This window comes from Pseudonaja textilis, chromosome 3 (genome assembly GCF_049901715.1).
Source record: "Pseudonaja textilis isolate UNSWEBS1 chromosome 3, rPseTex1.2, whole genome shotgun sequence".
Taxonomy (NCBI): Eukaryota; Metazoa; Chordata; class Lepidosauria; order Squamata; family Elapidae; genus Pseudonaja; species Pseudonaja textilis.
In genome coordinates this window covers 49,949,386-49,966,901 of record NC_141992.1, presented here as the reverse complement: position 1 = coordinate 49,966,901, position 17,516 = coordinate 49,949,386, and the positions used below count along the sequence as shown (strand labels likewise).

The 17,516-nt window shown below is 37.1% G+C and overlaps 1 protein-coding gene across 2 annotated transcripts in view; it reads left to right on the top strand.

The window, feature by feature from the left end:
• Positions 1–17,516, top strand: part of ITPR3 (inositol 1,4,5-trisphosphate receptor type 3) — a 110,926-nt gene that overhangs the window by 14,332 nt on the left and 79,078 nt on the right. For both annotated transcript variants that reach the window (XM_026716897.2, XM_087929607.1), the window contains exon 2: positions 10,171–10,241. In XM_026716897.2, coding sequence (XP_026572682.1) covers positions 10,171–10,241 — 71 coding nt within the window. The remainder of the gene's footprint in view (positions 1–10,170; positions 10,242–17,516) is intronic.

Genomic DNA, 17,516 nt, shown 5'->3' with positions numbered 1-17,516 from the left:
TGTGAATTTCGTTGTATGTGTATACAGTGTATATACATACAATGACAATAAATAATAATAATAATAACAACAACAACAGCAACAACATTGTGGGCTGAATCCAGCCTATGGACCTTGTGTTTGACACCTCCAGATTAGGTCTAAGCATCTCTGCCTTATTTACACATAGTAAGCCAGATTTACAAACCAATCAACCTGAATGCATATCAAGTTACATCAAAATTAAGTGAGTTACATTGTGGCTTAGCATGATTTATGAAACCAGTCAGTATTCTAGGAGGATGTGCTAAGCAGAATTGACACTTTCTTGACAGACAATATGGAAATGATTTTTTGTTAGGGTATAGGTAGTGTTGGCTAGCAAGCCCAGAAGGAGAGCCTTTTATGTAGTGGTACCTACCCTTTGCAACATATTCCTCCTGAGATTAGATTGCCCCAATCCCTGCTAGCCTTTTGTAGGCTTGAAAATTTGGCTCTGTGCTTGAGGCGGAATGAAGGTGTCTTCATGCACTCATTCGATTTATATGGCTCCCCACTTGCAGAATAATTCTAGGCAGCTAACAGGTTAAGGAAATTGTAGTACAAAAGTAATGTAGAAAAACAAAATGTACACTACAGTGGGCACAAAACACTGTACTCCTATATTTACATCTATAATGGGTTGATATGTTCTAATCCATTGGTTTAGGGATAGTTTCATCTCTTTTGAGTGTCTTCCAGATGTGTGAATTTAAAGCTGGAGAATTCCTAACCAGAATGTCCAGTTTTGGCTGCTTAGGCAAGGATCATCTTTTTGTGGCTCTCTAGTAATAAGTGTTTCTTAGGTAACATTAATAACATTAGTAAAAATGAGATTGTGTAGTCAGTATTTCTCAACTCATCTAAAAGCTGCTGAGGTTGAGAAATACTGGTCTAGACAGACTTTTTCCCAGAGTTACAACATTTACACTTATCTTTTTTCAGAGATGGATCATTGTTAAATCTGGTTGCCTTTGTGCCCCCTTGCCCCCTTTATTCTTTTTGGAATGGTCTTTTTGTATATTCATGCTCACACACACACTCTGCTTTCATTACATATCTCCATTCTAATTCTTGAATGTCAGTTTGTCTCATCCACAGAAAGTAAATGTGATATTGGTAATTTGATAAGATGTGGGCAGAGGCCAGGGCTACAGTGAAAGCATTGTGTTCTTGCTCTGCAAATTCTATCCTTGTTATCATTGACTGCAGGGCACATGTGCAAAATTGGTGAAGTTAGTGTCCCAATGATGTTTTCATCCTTCTTTTCTCTTTCTCCCCCCATGTCATCGCCTAGGCCCCTACTTTGCAGAATAATGAAGGGAAGGGTTAGGCCATAATCCTCTAATAAACTGATTTAACATATCAACATTCCTTGCAGAGACCCAAGTCTTCCTTAGGTATATGAATAGATTCGTTTTTTGATTCTGAGCACCATAATTTATTCATGTTATGAATTTTACCTTTAGAAATCTTAATCACCAAGACAAATACATTCCATGGAGTATTTTTTTTCAGCAGCAGCAACAAAACAATTCAGAATCTGAAAAGGAGCATAAACGTGCTATTTGTTTTGTACTTTTCAGACAAAAGATCTTATTTTGATCTTTCTACTCTTCCCCACTGGCACTGCTTATAGCAAGACACAACCTGAATTTCACCCACAACTGTCTTCTGTCTTTAAAATCTAGTGTATTAACACATAGCCATGTCTTTCATTGGCAGCTTTCTAATTTGGCTGATAAGCTGTATCTAAACTTTACCCATTTCTAAATCTGTTCTAACTCATCAGATTTACCACAGCTGTAGCAATCTGCTGGATGATTTTAGGCCAGTCCCACTCAATCCAACCCATCTCACATGACTGTTATTAGGGTTACAAGGAGGGAGATCCCCAAAGTAAGCTGCTTTGAGTCCTGGAGAAAAAGCAGGACATTAATCTAGCATATACACCGGGTATGCACAAAAATAAAACTAAAAAAATGAGGGAATACCTGGAAGGAAGTCAACATTTTAACATAATGTAATCATTTATGTATTACTTCAAAAACAAGGAAAATGATGGCACCAGATGACATGATGGAAGCTAGCAAATTAGCAGGAGTTAAATATCTGGAAAAGTTAGGAAGAAGATGCAGACAGATTGAACATATTGAAAGAACTAGTTAACATTGCAGTTCTTGTGAGTCTACGCGGTATAAGAAAGGTCATTTCAAGTTTCTTTACTAAGAATTATGAAATAATTCTTTAGAAGGTAGTTGTGCAATTAAGTGTCAGCAGCATGCTTTAATATATCTGAGATAAGCAAGTCAAATACTGATTCTTCTCTTTGTGCTGTGAGGACATCACACACAATACATTATATATTTGGGCCACATTCTGACTTTGGTGACCTGATTGTTAGTTTGAATTTATCTGCTTCATAGGATTGCACTTGATCGTAGAAATAAGTATTATTCAACTGTGGTGGTGAAATGGTTAGAATGCAATATTGCAGGCTAACTCTGCCTACAGCCAGGAGTTCAATCCTGACTGACTCAAGGTTGATTCAGCCTTCCATCCTTTCCAGGTCAGTAAAATGAGGACCCAGATTTTAGGGGGCAATATGCAGGCATTGTAAACTGTTCAGACAGTGCCGTAAAGCACTATGGAGCAGTATATAAGTCCAAGTGCCATTGCTGTTGCTGATTTTAATTTCATGCCAATTGATGTCTCTTTTCATGTAAGTGTGGTGGTCTAAGGCCACAGTAATTACAGGTACTATTCATCCTCTTTCCATATATTTCTGTTTTCACTGTTATTACATTAGTCACACTGGGCTCTTGGATGCTTCTATGGGAGCGGGGCATTCCAAGTGAATTAGAAAGAGCAACACCAAATTCCATCTGGCAAGGCAATAGAGGGAGTGCCCTACAAATTATAACAGCAGTTTATGGAAGGAAAAATGGTTTTATATGAGCTTTGTAGTTTGAAGTAGCTCCAAAATGTTGAAATGAGAATCGTTAGCCAGTGTATATTTCTCTACAGCTGAGGTAAACAATGTGTGTTTTTTGAGTTTGTTCCAAACTACTTAAGTGGCCAAGGCTGTTAAATATCTGCATCTATTTCCCATCTCTTAAGACGGTGATTTTCCTTCCTCCTTTGACACAGGAAGATACCAGCTCTTGTGAAAATTAAATTTAGGTTCTTTTTATGAGCAATGTTTTCTTTAGATAGGAGCTGATGACTGTTTTGTTATAAGAACTGGTTCAAAATATTGTTGGATCCATGTATATTTTACATGATGTAGTCTGCATTTAATTCTTGCCTGCACCAACATATTGTAATGTTAAAAGCAGGGGTGGGTAAGGCTTTTCCCGAGAGCCTGAAATACTATAATACTTGCAACTGCCTCTTCCAAATTGCTGTTCTTAGGCAAGCTGGTTGAGGGTCATAAGAGTTTGTAATTCCAAGATACCTAAGTGGCATCAAGTGACAAGAAGGTGGACGTAGCATTGCTGGAACTACTTTGGATTACTACAAGGAACACCTTACATATGCAATAGGAGAGAGAGAATTTGTTTTACAGGTTTTGGCCACATTTTACAGCTGGCATATCGTTATGCTTTCTGCCTCAACATCATTGATTACTTAGGAATCAATGTGAAATGATTAAAATTTATTGTATCTATTATAGTAAAATTTATTGTATCCAGTATATCAATTTATAGTATCCATTAAAGTTATGATATCAAAACAGGAAAGGGTGAAGATATGCTACTGATGCCTGAGGTCTGGTACAGGTAGTCCTCAACTTACAACCCCAGTTGATTCCAAAGTTTCTGTTGCTAACTGAGGCAGTTGTTAAGTGAGCTGTGCTCCATTTTACAACCATTATTTATTTTTAATGACATTTTTGCCATAGTTAAGCAAATCACTTCAGTTGGTAAGCAGATCTGGGTCCCCCCTACCCATTGACTTGACTTGTTGGAAACTGGCTGGGAAAGTCACAAATGGTGATCACATGACCCCAGGACAGTGCAACTGTCATAAATACATGCCAGTTACCATGCCAGTTACCACAGTGATTATGCAATGGTCATAAGTGTGAAAAACAGTCAAAGGTCACTTTTTCCAGTGTTGTTGTAACATTGGTCACTAAATGAATGGTTGTAAGCCAAAGACCATCTGTAAGTGATCTTTCCTGAATGATGGTCACAGTTAATTGGCACATCTTGTAACTGGAAGCTTTCCAGTTTAAAATACATCAGAGGCTTCTGTTTTCTGGACTCTTGAGAAAGCTACTTACCAAAGCATCCTTCCATTTTACAGCAAAGTGATTCTGTTGACATACAGAAAATAACTTTTTAATGGGACACAATAATTATGCATTAGGAAGTGCTGCTCAAATGAGCTACTTCTAACGTTTTGCTTATGCAGATGAGTAACATTTTCACTGAAAGCTCTCATAGATACCATATAAACAAGTTATCTCTAAATGATTTTTAGCATGGGCTATGCTTGATATATTTGAAGCAATATTAAAAATGCAACTTTTAAAATAAGTTAATGTGCTTATTTTGAGGCATGGTTCATTAGAAGAATGTGGTAGGTCACAAGGATGCTTGTAAAGCAAATTACATTGCAAATAATGCAGCCTTGATTACGATACTAAAAACATATATAAGATTAAATTATTACATTATCTTCCCCGTGGACCAGTGGTGCATATGAACCATAGGTTGGGAACCTATAAGATAAATTATAGGCTGGAGTCACACTCTGATCTAAGCTATAATGTGATTTATTTATGGATTAATGTAAAGTGTGAACCCAGATATAGTAGCTTGGTGTTGTAAGTGCTGTAAGAATAAGTCATTCTTTTTTAAACCACACACTTGTTTAGAAAAGAATGACTTAATATGAAGTATGAATCCAAACATATGGGAGGGGTCATAACACAACATCAGAATTCACTGATTGCACGAAAAAGGTTCCAGAATCAACTCCCTGATTTCTCCAGTGAAATAGATTGTGGGCTGTGTCTACCTGACTGAGTATGAAGCAACTCAAAATATTTATATCCAGAATCTTCTTGAGTTCTTTTGTGAGGAATCTCTGAAATGGAAAGAAAAAGACATACAGAGAATTCAAGATATGCTTTAACGGGGATCATCAAGGAACTTTTCATATTTGAAATTTGTCATAAAGAAGAAAAGTTATTGTAACTAATGCTGTCTTGGCTATACTCCTAGTATTGGAATTATGAAGAATTGGGTGGAGTTGGGGTTGACTAAATGAGTAACACTGGAAAAGCTCTAATCTTTGATTTGCAACAATGAATTATTGATATGTATTTTTTTCTAATTTTTTAAAAATAAAGGATTAAGGAAGAAGACTTTCAAACAATATGGTCATTTGTTTTGGAGCTGTTCCATTTGTAGCATAATTTCCATTCTTTTCTTTTTTTAAATAGCATGATTATTCTGAGGGAACATTATAGTGTTAATCCTGCAATATGTACATTTTTAAAAAATTGACATAAGCAGTACATACTATAAAATTAAAATAAAATTATGTTCACCTGGGTCCACCTCACACATTTCAGAGGATACATGTTTTCATACATAGTTGTGTGCTGTATGTCTTGATTTCCCTGCCTTTGAGTTTCTTCAGTCTGTTCTCTCAAACTACTTTTAACTCCCCAGAGTTTATATAGCGGTTGCTGTATGTAGCAATGCAAAGCTGAAAATGACAATGAAAATAATGGGATGTCTAAGTGAACCTGTCAGGCTTAATTTGATTGATTACTCTCCTTTATGTCTTGCTTTTCAAGATACAGATCTAACCAAAGAAGCTTACAAGCAACATTAATAATTTTAAATAAACACACATACATACATGCATACATACAAACACACACCCCTAACATTTTTTTTAAAAAAAGAGCCCTCGAAATTCTGGGATCCTTCTTGCAAAGCTACTGTGGAAAGGCCACTGGATATTAAATGGGATGAGAGAATTTCAGGGAGAAATTTTCACCTGCTCTCTTCTCTCTGTAAGAATTGTTTCTACAAGGCAGCTCGTGGCAATGTAGCCTTTTAAAACGCTTGCCTTTTTATTTAGCTCATAAATGCAACTGCACGATTCAAAAAGAGGGCTGTGGAAGTATTTACATCCTGGACATAAATTGTTTCAACTTCTGCCCTCAAAATGGCGTTATAGAGCATTGCACACCAGAACAACTAGACACAAGGACAGTTTTTCCTGGAATGCCATCACTCTGGTAAACAACTAATTCCCACAATGCTGTCGAACTATTTACTAAGACTGTATTACTATTATTCTCCTCCTCCTTCCTATTACCAATCTCCTCCCACTTGTAACTATAACCTTGTTGCTTGTATCTTTATGATTTATATTGTTTTATTTAGTTTCCTAGTATGGATTGATTGCTTATTTAGTATCCTATGACTAAGTGTTGTATCTTATGATTCTTGACAAATGTGTTTTTTTAATGTACACTGAGAGTATATGCACCGAAGACAAATTTCCTTGTGTGTCCAGTCTCACTTGGCCAATAAAGAATTCTATTCTATTCTAAAAACAACAACAACAACAACCATATACCACTTTTTCTGTATTTGTTTTCATTTCATTGATTAATTCATGTTCTTTACTGTTTACTTGTACATTTAAAGTTACAATCTTTTTTGTATGTGTCAGTTACTTCCAGATGAGCCCATAGATCCTGACCTCCATCATAACTTTGATCAACCAGGGCTTTCATATAATGGTTTTTAGTAAGAGAAAGACCAGACTAAAGTCTTAGTTGAACCATGTCTTGCATAGAACTGCAAACAGGAAGTACAGTGTTAGTCTTTTAATTATTACATATTTTAAATTATGGAAAAAGGACAGTTTGAACTCTGCCTATTGAGGGCAGACCTCCCATACTCAGGGGTGGAATTCTACCAGTTCGCACCTATTCGCTAGAACTGGTTGTTAACATTCTAAGCAGTTCGGAGAACCGGTTGTTAAAAGAAATTACTGGCCTAATCCTGTAAGGAAGGCAGGAAGGAAACATTCTGGTGTTGCTTACAGAAACTGCCTCTCCGTTAACCCTTATTATATTCTTGGCAGGACTAGACTTCCTGTCTCTGGAACTTCTCTGGAGTTTTTTTCCCTTCCTTTACTGGTACTTTGCTTGTGTGGAGTGACCATTCAAAGTTATAATGGCACTGAAAAAAGTGACTTATGACCATTTGTCACACTTACGACTGTTGCAGCATCTCCATGGTCATGAGAGGCCAGGTGAGGAGATGCGTGCCTTGATGTGAGTGATATTGAGTTGGCCACGCCCAGCCAATAACATGACCACCGAGCCATGTCCACCCAGTCACATGACCACCAAGCCATGCCCACCAAGTAAGCCACGCCCACAGAACCAGTTGTTAAAAAATTTGAATCCCACCCCTGCCCATACTCAGCTTTCAAACAAACTGACCAACCACTAGGTGCTGGCAAATAGATACAGGTGGTCCTTGACTTAAAACAGTCATTTAGTGACCGTTCAAAGTTACAACACCGAAAAAAATGACTTATGACCATTTTTCACACTTACAACCGTTACGGCATCCCCATGGTCACATGATAAAAGTTCAGATGCTTGGCAACTGACTCATATTTATGATGGTTGCAATGCCCCGGGGTCGTATGTTCCCCTTTTGCGACCTTTTGACAAGTCAATGGGGAAGCCAGATTCACTTAACAACTGTGTTACTGACTTAACAACTGTATTGATTAACTTAACAGCCATGGCAAGAAAGTTTGTAAAATTGGGCAATATTCACTTAACAAATATTTCACCTAGCAACAGAAATGTTGGGCTCAATTGTGGTCATAAGTCAGACTGACTGTATACAAATTTGGTCCTAATCTACTACCTGCTATCCTTCTCTCATGTACACCTGCCTAAGAATGGAGGAGAGGTTGTAAAAGCATGCTGTTTTCTCTTACTTTTCTAAACAATAGAGGAAATGTTATATAAAAATACAGTTAAGGTTCACATAAGCATACAAAGTTACAATTTAAGTGTGCTTTATATAGTAAGACATTTTTGAGGTCCTTTGCACAGCATATTTGATTGTATACCTCCCAGAGTCCCTATGAGGGAGATGGGTGGTCCTTAAATATGATAAATACATTAAATATTAAATTAAGAACAAGCCACATTGTGGTTTGTGAAATGCATGAACCAAGATATAGACAGGAATGAGAAAATTTAAAGCCTGCATAGCCCACCAGTATGGACCTGCCCTTCCTTATTGTGTCAGTGAGTAATTGTTAATTAATTTACAATATGAAGCAACTTAACAACTTAGATGAGGGAATAGAAGGGGAATTTACCAAATTTGCAGATGATACGAAGCTGGCAGGAATAGCTAACACCCAAGAAGAAAGGCTCAAGATCCAGATGGATCTTGACAGACTAGAACATGGGCCATATCTAACAAAATGAAATTTGATTTAGAGAAAAGTCAAGTCCTACACTTAGGCAAGAAAAACCAAAAGTACACATATAGACTGGGTGAAACCAGGCTCAATAGCAGTCACTGTGAGAAGGATCTTGGAGTCTTAGTGGACAACCAACTAAATATGAGCCAGCAGTATGCAGCCGCCGCCCAAAAAAGCTAATGCAATCCTAAGTTGCATTAACAGAGGGATACAATCAAGATCAAGTGAGGTACTAATATCACTCTATAAAGCCTTAGTAAGACCACACCTAGAGTACTTCATCCAGTTTTGGTCATCACATTACCAAAAAGATGTTGAGACTCTAGAAAAAGTGCAGAGAAGAGCAACCAGAATGATTAGGGGACTGGAGACGAAGGCATGAAGAACGGTTACAGGAACTGGGCTTGGCTAGTCTGGTGAAGAGAAGGACCAGGGGAGACATGATAGCAGTCTTCCAATATTTGAGGGGCTGCCACAGAGAGGAAGGGGTCAAGCTATTTTCTAAAGTGCCTGTAGGCCAGACAAGGAATAATGGATGGAAACTGAACAAGGGGAGATTTAACCTGGAAATAAGGAGAAACTTTCTGACAGTGAGAACAATCAACCAATGGAACAGCTTGCCCTCAGAAGTTGTGGGAGCACAATCACTTGAAACTTTCAAAAAGAGATTGGACTCCCATCTGTCAGAAATGGTGTAGGGTCTCCCGCTTGGGGGGGTGGACTAGATGACCTATAAGGTGCCTTCCAACTATGATTATCTGTTAAATCTGTTAAATCGAAGCAAATAGACAAAACAGTTGTGATTCTTAGAAAGTTTTAGAAATGTTGGTTGAGAGTCAGATTGACTTTCTTTTAAATGTACTCGGTGCCAGAAAGATGGTGTACTCAATATGCAGTCTTTAAGTGACTCAAAAGTATGGAATGGTTTAACTCCAGATGTTTAAAATTACAAATTAGCTTATTCAGACTCTTAACATTGTCCCTGAAATGATTTTAAATTGCAGCACAAAATGTCTTTCCATTAATTGTCTGTTTTAGAATCTCATGGTAAATAACAATTGACTATTCAAGTTTAGTTCTAGAATTAAGTACTTTAAAGCTTTATAAGAAGGAAATTTTTTAAAGCATGGGGACAAAAGTTTGAAGAATTGATATTGACTACAGTTTAGTTTAAACAAACATTTGTCCTGAATGATTCTTAATAGAAAAACTTCTGTTATGACATTTCTGTTTACTGTTGAAAACCACAAGAGTTTTCCATTTGTGTTTGTTGATATTTCTGCATAGATTGAACCTTATTACTAAATGTCTGACTGCATAAGTATCCCCAAATATGATTCTCTTAAGCGGTGATGGTTTTCATTCAAAAGATTGAAACTAGTTTTAAAAATTTGCATTGCCACTTTAAATTATTTTCTCAGCCTTAATCAGTGCAAAACATCAACTAAACCCCACAGTGTTAAATAAAGTGGACGAGAGAATGATAAAGGAGACTGATAAATAAAATTACAAATTTCCATCTAGATGAAAACAAAATTGCTTTTTTCTTTTACATTTATGATATTTATATAGTTGCCCATCACATGTAGCACAACTCTGGGTGGCATACAAAACAAACCTTAAAAACAACTTCTTTTTCTTTTGTTTATTTTGCAGACTGGTGGATGACCGCTGTGTGGTGGAACCAGCAGCTGGTGATCTGGATAATCCACCGAAGAAGTTTCGAGGTAAGTCATGTTTTGTAAACATTTTAGATTCTTTGTTTCTACACAGACAAAGTAGTTTGTAGTAGTGTTAGTCCAGATACCAATAATGTCAGACTAACTTCACTGATATTAATGTATCTATCCTACAGAAAAGAGTTGTATATAACAAGCTATTATGTGTCTCAGGTTATAATTTCTGTTTAAACAGTCCAGTATTATTTCTGCCTTACATTTGAGCAAGAAAGTCTCTTACTGCACTCCTGATGACTTTGTGACAACAAGATGTAGGTGGTTTGCTTATGCTGTCTTCAGGGATTTTTTAAAAAAACTTTTCAGTCTAGTATATAGCTCTGGTACTTCTTGGTAGTCACCCATCCAAATACTTGCCTGCTTAGATTTCCAAAATCAGCCAAGATAGGGTAGGTCATACTGCCTGAGGCAATGGCAAAATTAATCTAGCTTGAGGCAGTGGCAAATTAAATCTACCTGTGATTTGAATAATGTTCCAGCTGAACAGGGATTCATGGCTTGTTGCTCTTCAAAGAACACAGATGCTTAAGACAAGAACAAATCCAAGGTTCCAATTTTGTCTGGTTAAAATAATGAGCGTCAGGGCAATAATCCAAGCTTGAAACTAACGTTAAAAAACTCTATTGAGGTAAATCCCTCAGGTCATTTGGGTGTTCTTTTTGGCAAGTTGGAATAATTAGGCAGAATGCGGTCAACACATTTGTCCAAACTCAGATGATTAGTTTGTTGATGATTTTCTGGTTCAGTAGGACTTTGGGAGACTATCATTTTTCCCCTGCATAAATTTATACCTAGTATTAGCTGCCTGGGAAATGCTTTTGGACTTGAAAAGCAAAACATAAATGTAGATCAATAAGTGAAAATAGACACAAGAAAACACACTCAGGATTTAGTAGAGTTCATCTATTTACAGCGTACACTAGGCCAAATATTGTCATTCGTATTCCAACAGGTCAGTCCTGTGCTCAAACTGAGTACATCTCTGCAGGCCCAGTCCTTTAAATCTTGATTCTTGTATATGTTATCTTAAAGTATTTAACCACAGCTTCTGTTCAGATTGTTAGAGTATATTGTAATTGCTTCCAGTTACATGGAAACAGTTCTCTAGAGTAAATCCTAAGATGAAGAATAGGCTTGTGTAGAGACATGCTTCTCTTGAGATATAGTAGATTTAACAACATGTTTGTTCTGGTGCGGAAAGGAAGCCTACCAACTTCATATCACATCCTCCTTTGGGCTTCACTTTTGCAATACAACTTTACTATCCTGTTTCAGACAGTGGACCAATCATTCAGGCCAGGGCCAAAGCAATACAATAGGACAGTTGTGTGAGTTTGCTTACAGCTACTGTGCTACACTGACTACTTTCTGTGCAATCCTCAGGTAATTTACAGAATATAAACAGAGTAAAAATAAGCAGACTTAGTGGCAATAATCAGGTAACTTAAAGAGAATGGTTTGGTTGCAAAATTACGTATATGTGAGATGATAACTCAGATAATCTTTTGGTAAAATATTAAAATTGGGAGCCTGATTAAAGGTGGGAATTAAATGTTGAATGTTATACCGAGAAGTTTATCTGTTCAAGGAATGTTCCCCCAATGCTCTTGGTGGAGTGTCTCCTTCTCACTTTATAATGGATATTTCTACAGAAAATCACTAGGAAAAGACATTTAGGTGGGCTAAATAATCATCTCTAAATCTGCTCAGGGATTTATGGGAAATTTGGCCACATATTAAACCCCTCCCCCCATTCCTGACAAAGCTGCACAATGTGTTTTTATCCCTCTTCCCTTCCCTCTCAACAGCTCACAGTGCTTGCTTAAACAGAAGGACTGTTTTGTTACTTTGACTTACAAGCTGCCAATAAAATCAGAACCACCTTGTGCTAGTTGCTACACATAGTGGGAGGAAGCCCCACCCAAGAACAATATATAATTTGAAAGAAAGAAAGAAAAAACATGAACAAACTAAGGATTACAATAGACAGGCCTTCTGAGTCTTTAAGCCTGATAGAATTTTAGGATAGAACAGATCCACTGTTCCAGTGTACTAAACAACATGACAGTTTGTGGCAAATGCCAAAGAGAAACATTAGTAAATTGTACTGCTGCCAAGGTAGATAATTAGAGCCTGTGAATTGCCTTGTTGGTCTGGAATCCTTGACTTCCTGGTGGTTTGAGAACATGAATCTGGAAGGCCTTAGAGAATAAAGCAGTGAAAAACTCTCTAGCTGAAGAAATAGCGTTTTTGAACATTCCTGTACCAATCGTATCTGAAGGGAGTAGGGTTTGGGAAGGCAGCTTTATAGATACTTGGTGAGGAGGCTACTGTTTCCTTCTGTCACTGGGGAAACTGCTGTATTTTCTGTGTCCCAACACTGGGTCAAGGCTTAGGTTGGTGGCTCCCTACATTTGTGGGCTGTGATGATCCTGGAGAAAGTTAGAAGTCCTTCATAGCAGGGCAAAGAGAACCAGCTCCTGCCCCACCTTACTTCCAAGGAACTGGGTGATGTTGTAAGTGATGGGATAAAGATCCAACATTACTCCATTCCACAGTTTCCATAACTGGAATACAGTAACTGATTGTTATTCAGGTATTCCTCTGGAGGCTGCCAAACACAGACCCAAGATCATTCCTGTTCACTCAGTGCAGACCAAGGAAGCCAAAAGGGTGGACATCCATAGTATAAATCTTGGGAGACTGAAGCTTTGCAAGCATTCTCTTAGAAGAATGCTATTGTTGACTGTTCTATGCATACTCTTCTTTTAAAGATAATTTTCATTGAAAAAAATTAACAGTAATAAAAGCTAACACTAGATAAAATGAAAGAGAGAAAGTGATATAGAAGAAAAAAAGAGGAAAAGATAGGAAGTGCAGGAAATAAAAGACAAAAAGACAAAAAGAAAAAGAAGTTGACAGAAGCAACTTCTTATCCTGTTTACAGCAGATACCAGCGAAGTTGGTAGCTCTCCTCTGCATTTGAAATTATGCTACATATATCACTTCTTATAGCCCAACCTATTTTCAACCTGCAAAATCCAAAAATCAGTGACAGTTCTGTCCAGTTTCAGCAAAAAAATCCGTGAAAGATTCCCATATTTTATAAAAGTACTTATCCTTGGTGAAACAAGTCAATGACATTGACACTTTGTTGTAGGACGTGGTCTCCATCCGTATCTTCTTTTATCCATCCTAATGGGTTTTGAAGCTTCAACAGCGTTTTCCTTACTGTTCTCACTAAATTCTTGTCTTTCAAATGCATGCTTCAAAATTATAAATGGAATTAGCATTTTGCAAATGTGCCTACATCTGCCTAAATTTTGCCATATTATCTTTTGAGAAAACTAAATGTCTGCTAATGAATAGTAGATCTGTGGATCTCAATAATCTCAGGATGGATTAGAAGGTTAGCAACACAGGTATACTCAGGATCCTTTTGATACTTGGACAAAATGATGAAAGGACTCTTTGTATCTCACCAGCATGATATTATTTTGTCATTTGTTCTGCCCCTGCCTCTGGTTAGCAATAAATTACATCTTATTTAGTCAAGCTTGTTTTCTTGCATATTTAGTGCTCTGACTAGTAAAAAAAAACACCTTTCCCCTTTTCTTAGGGAATATAAATTGAGCATATTAAGAGGTAATTCTTTCAGTGGTGCTGAATATGAAGAAGTGTAATGGGCTGAATATGGATGGAGAAAATTTTAACTAACACTGAAGGAGACGTTGGTGGGTGGGGCTTGAGTAAACGTTTTCACAGGATTTTCGTTTGGAATTACTGAAAGAAATAGAATTGCTGAGCACCACATATGGAATCATTCTATTTCCAGCTGTTTCTAAAAAAAAAAGCAATACAGAATTAGAGAAATTTAACATAGTTAATTTTTTAAAGATGCGGCATATAGGTTAGAATGTTTTTGCTGTCAGTTTGTTTTGAAAGTTAAAAGCAGATTCCCCCATAGTCCACCACCTTATACAGGTAGTCCTTAGGTTACAATTGAGCCCAAAATTTATGTTGCTAAATGAGACATTTGTTAAGTGAATTTTGCCCCATTTTATGACCTTTCTTGACACAGTTGTTAAGTGAATCTCTGCAGTTGTTAAATTAGCAACAGGGTTGTTAAGTGAATCTGGCTTCCTTGTGACTTTGCTTGTCGTAAGATCACAAAAGTTAATCACATGACTGGGACACTGCAATTGTCATAAATACATGCCAGTTGCCAATCATCTAAAGTTTGATCACGTGACCACGTGCAACAGTGTGAAAAATGGTCATAAGTCAATTTCTTCAGGACTGTTGTAACTTCAAACGGTCACTAAACAGAACTGTTGTAAATTGAGGACAACCTGTATTCTGTTTTAAGTTTAAGCAACATTGCAACTAAGGAGGGAGCTTTGAGGATTTTGGTGAGGGCGAGGCCTCCATATCCAGTCTTATGAACAGAAAAAATATTCCCGGAAACAGTACTTGTCTTTTATACAAAAGCGTTTGCTTTTCTGTAGAAAATAGCCTGGTATGGAGGAGGGGCAGGAGATTAGAGATCCTTTAAGCAAACAAGCTACTCCCATTTGGCACACTTTAGTCACCCCTTCCTTGACTCAATACTTGGTAATGATTTCCCATTCAGAGTCACTGAATCTGAAGTCTGTCTTTAGCTATTGGCTGCCTTGTGCCTTGGTCCAAAGGAAAAGTGAGATGAGTCACCAAAAGGGTAGGGCAACTCTTGGCCTGTAAAAGAGTGTGTAATGGCCAAAGCAACCACACAACCACAAACAAGCTGAATTCCTGCTCTTCTTTTCCTAAAAGTTCTGTTTTCTAGTACTTCTGTGTCCAAGTGTGGTAATTCAATTTTCTCTCTGCATTGGGCTCCTTCCCCAAGTGAAAGTCTCTTCCAAACTTTGCAGAGCTTTTTCAACCATTCAGCATGCATATAGATAGACTGTTTACTAATGATGGTCTTGTCTTGTAGTACCTGTGCCTTGACAATTCTTCTTCCTATTCTTTTCCCTACTCTCTCATTTTTAGGAATGCCTTTGTAATATTATAACTATTAAATATAGAGTTTAGTATAGCTTTCATATATTGTTCTTGGCCAATAACAGAGCGATTGCAGAATTCTGGGAAATATGGTCCCAGTTCATCTAAAACCTACCAAACTATGGGAAACCGATTTAGATATTAGTTTCTTGAATGGGGAATTATAGATCTTCTTTTTAATGCAGTATGTGGTTGCATGCTTATGATCACTGGGCTCTGTTCTTTGTGCTTTTGCACACTGCAGTCGCTGAAGTATAGAAGTTATACATGTAGGACAGTTCAAATATGTTTTCCAAACCCCTGTTTAAATTAAGTGACAATTAATGCATCTGTAGCACATTACAAATTAATTCTATCACTATCAGCTTTCTTTGTGCTAGGGTTTTCCTATTATTTGCATTCTTTGAAATTCTGTGAAATAGAATTCTAAATGTTAGAAAAAAGGAAAGCCTGAACAGGAAAATTGGGGGAAAGAAGCCTAACCTAAATTCTTTTGAAACACATATATTGTGACCTATTGCTCAAAAAGGAGAGATAGTATCTATTCCAAGCAAGGTATGCATTCTGAAACACTGCAGATAAATCTGGTGGAATGAAAATATCTTCCAACTACAGTAATTGCAGGTTCAAGCAGGATGTAACAAACTCTGCACTGTTGAATTTTTTTCTCCTGTTATCACTTGATCTAGCTCTGTCCCTTTGCTTTCAAATGTAGTTCTAAAGCTGTAAATGATTTGTGAAATTAAAAGCATTTTTCTTTTTTGCATTTGATTTGGAAAGCAAGGCAGTCCTGCAGTTGGCAGGAATAAGGATCATCTTATTTTTATATGTATGTATGTATGTATGTCTACCTTATTCCCCTATGCGTGACTTTACATCCTCTCTTGTTTCTTCTTTGTTGGGAACACACACAAAAATCATATTAGAAAAAAAATCCTGATGATAGAATGGGGTTTTTTTCAGGTGCTTCCAACTTTTCTGCATGGATATATGACATTAGCTATAGTGTAGGTTTTGGAAACAGAATTAATATTGTAGTTACTAAAGGCTAGCAACACTTAGGATATATCTACAGACTTTAAAGCTTTACCACTCTTGGATTTAGCGTATTGACCCTGACGTAGATGCATTAGGGTTCAAGTGCTTTTTCTCTTCTTGATATTGTCTGATTCAATTGGAACAATTTTAGATTATTACAGTAAAACTAATTAAAATAGCATTACATGACAAAGGAAATGCTGATCCTTCTAACCTACAAAAAAACTTTTTATTAAAAGCTGCTTGAATGAGGAAGAGGCATAAGGGGCTATGCTATGTCCTCCACACAGAGATATTTTGGGGGGTAAGGATTATGTCATCAAACACTGAAACTTTAGGATGGAGATATTAAAATCAGTGGAACATAATTCCAGGTTTGGGGATTTATTGGAGGCCTATTAAATTATACCCATTGCAGATTCCTAGGTTTACATACTTGGAGCAATCAGTTTCACTTAAAAGTGATCGTTTTTCTCTTTAACACCTGTATCCAAAACAGGACACCTATTGTGGGCCATTTAAGAATATTGTTTTCTCTTTACATGGTCTTGGGAAGTATTAGGATTGTGATGACTCTAGCTGAGAACATGCTTCTTGTATTTTATGAGAGCTGACCAACGAAGCAGGTAATCGACTACTACTAGTATTTTATGACAATGATAAGGATTAGGCTTATTTGTTCACATATAGCTTAGTTTAGATCCTGGCATTTCTGTCACAGAAATTTCTTCCCCTTCTAAGGCAACTGATAACTTGAAACCCCAATAACTAGGTTCATCAAAATTGCTTCAGCATTTCTTTTTAAACATGTACATTGTGAGTCATGGAAATGCTCCTTAGGATGATGTGTATTCTTCTGACTTTTTATTGCAAAATATACAGCCTAATCACAGCTTCTGGGAGAGAACTGACTGCATATTTGTAGAGAAAGCAGACTTCTTCAATGAATTAGCTTTTAAGATGTACGCATGCAAAAACTCATGTATCTTGCAGCAACTGTTGAAACCAGCTACAGAAAATATATTTTGGTTATGAAGTGTCTGAACTTGGCCAGGACAACAAAAGCTGGCAAGTTCCTGTTGCCTCTCACGCGTAACTTTCTCCAAGGCTTTTTCAATATGGCACAGCCTTGTTTGAACATGTTGGGAGAAAACAAGGATAGTATTCAAGTCCTGTTCTTTGCTA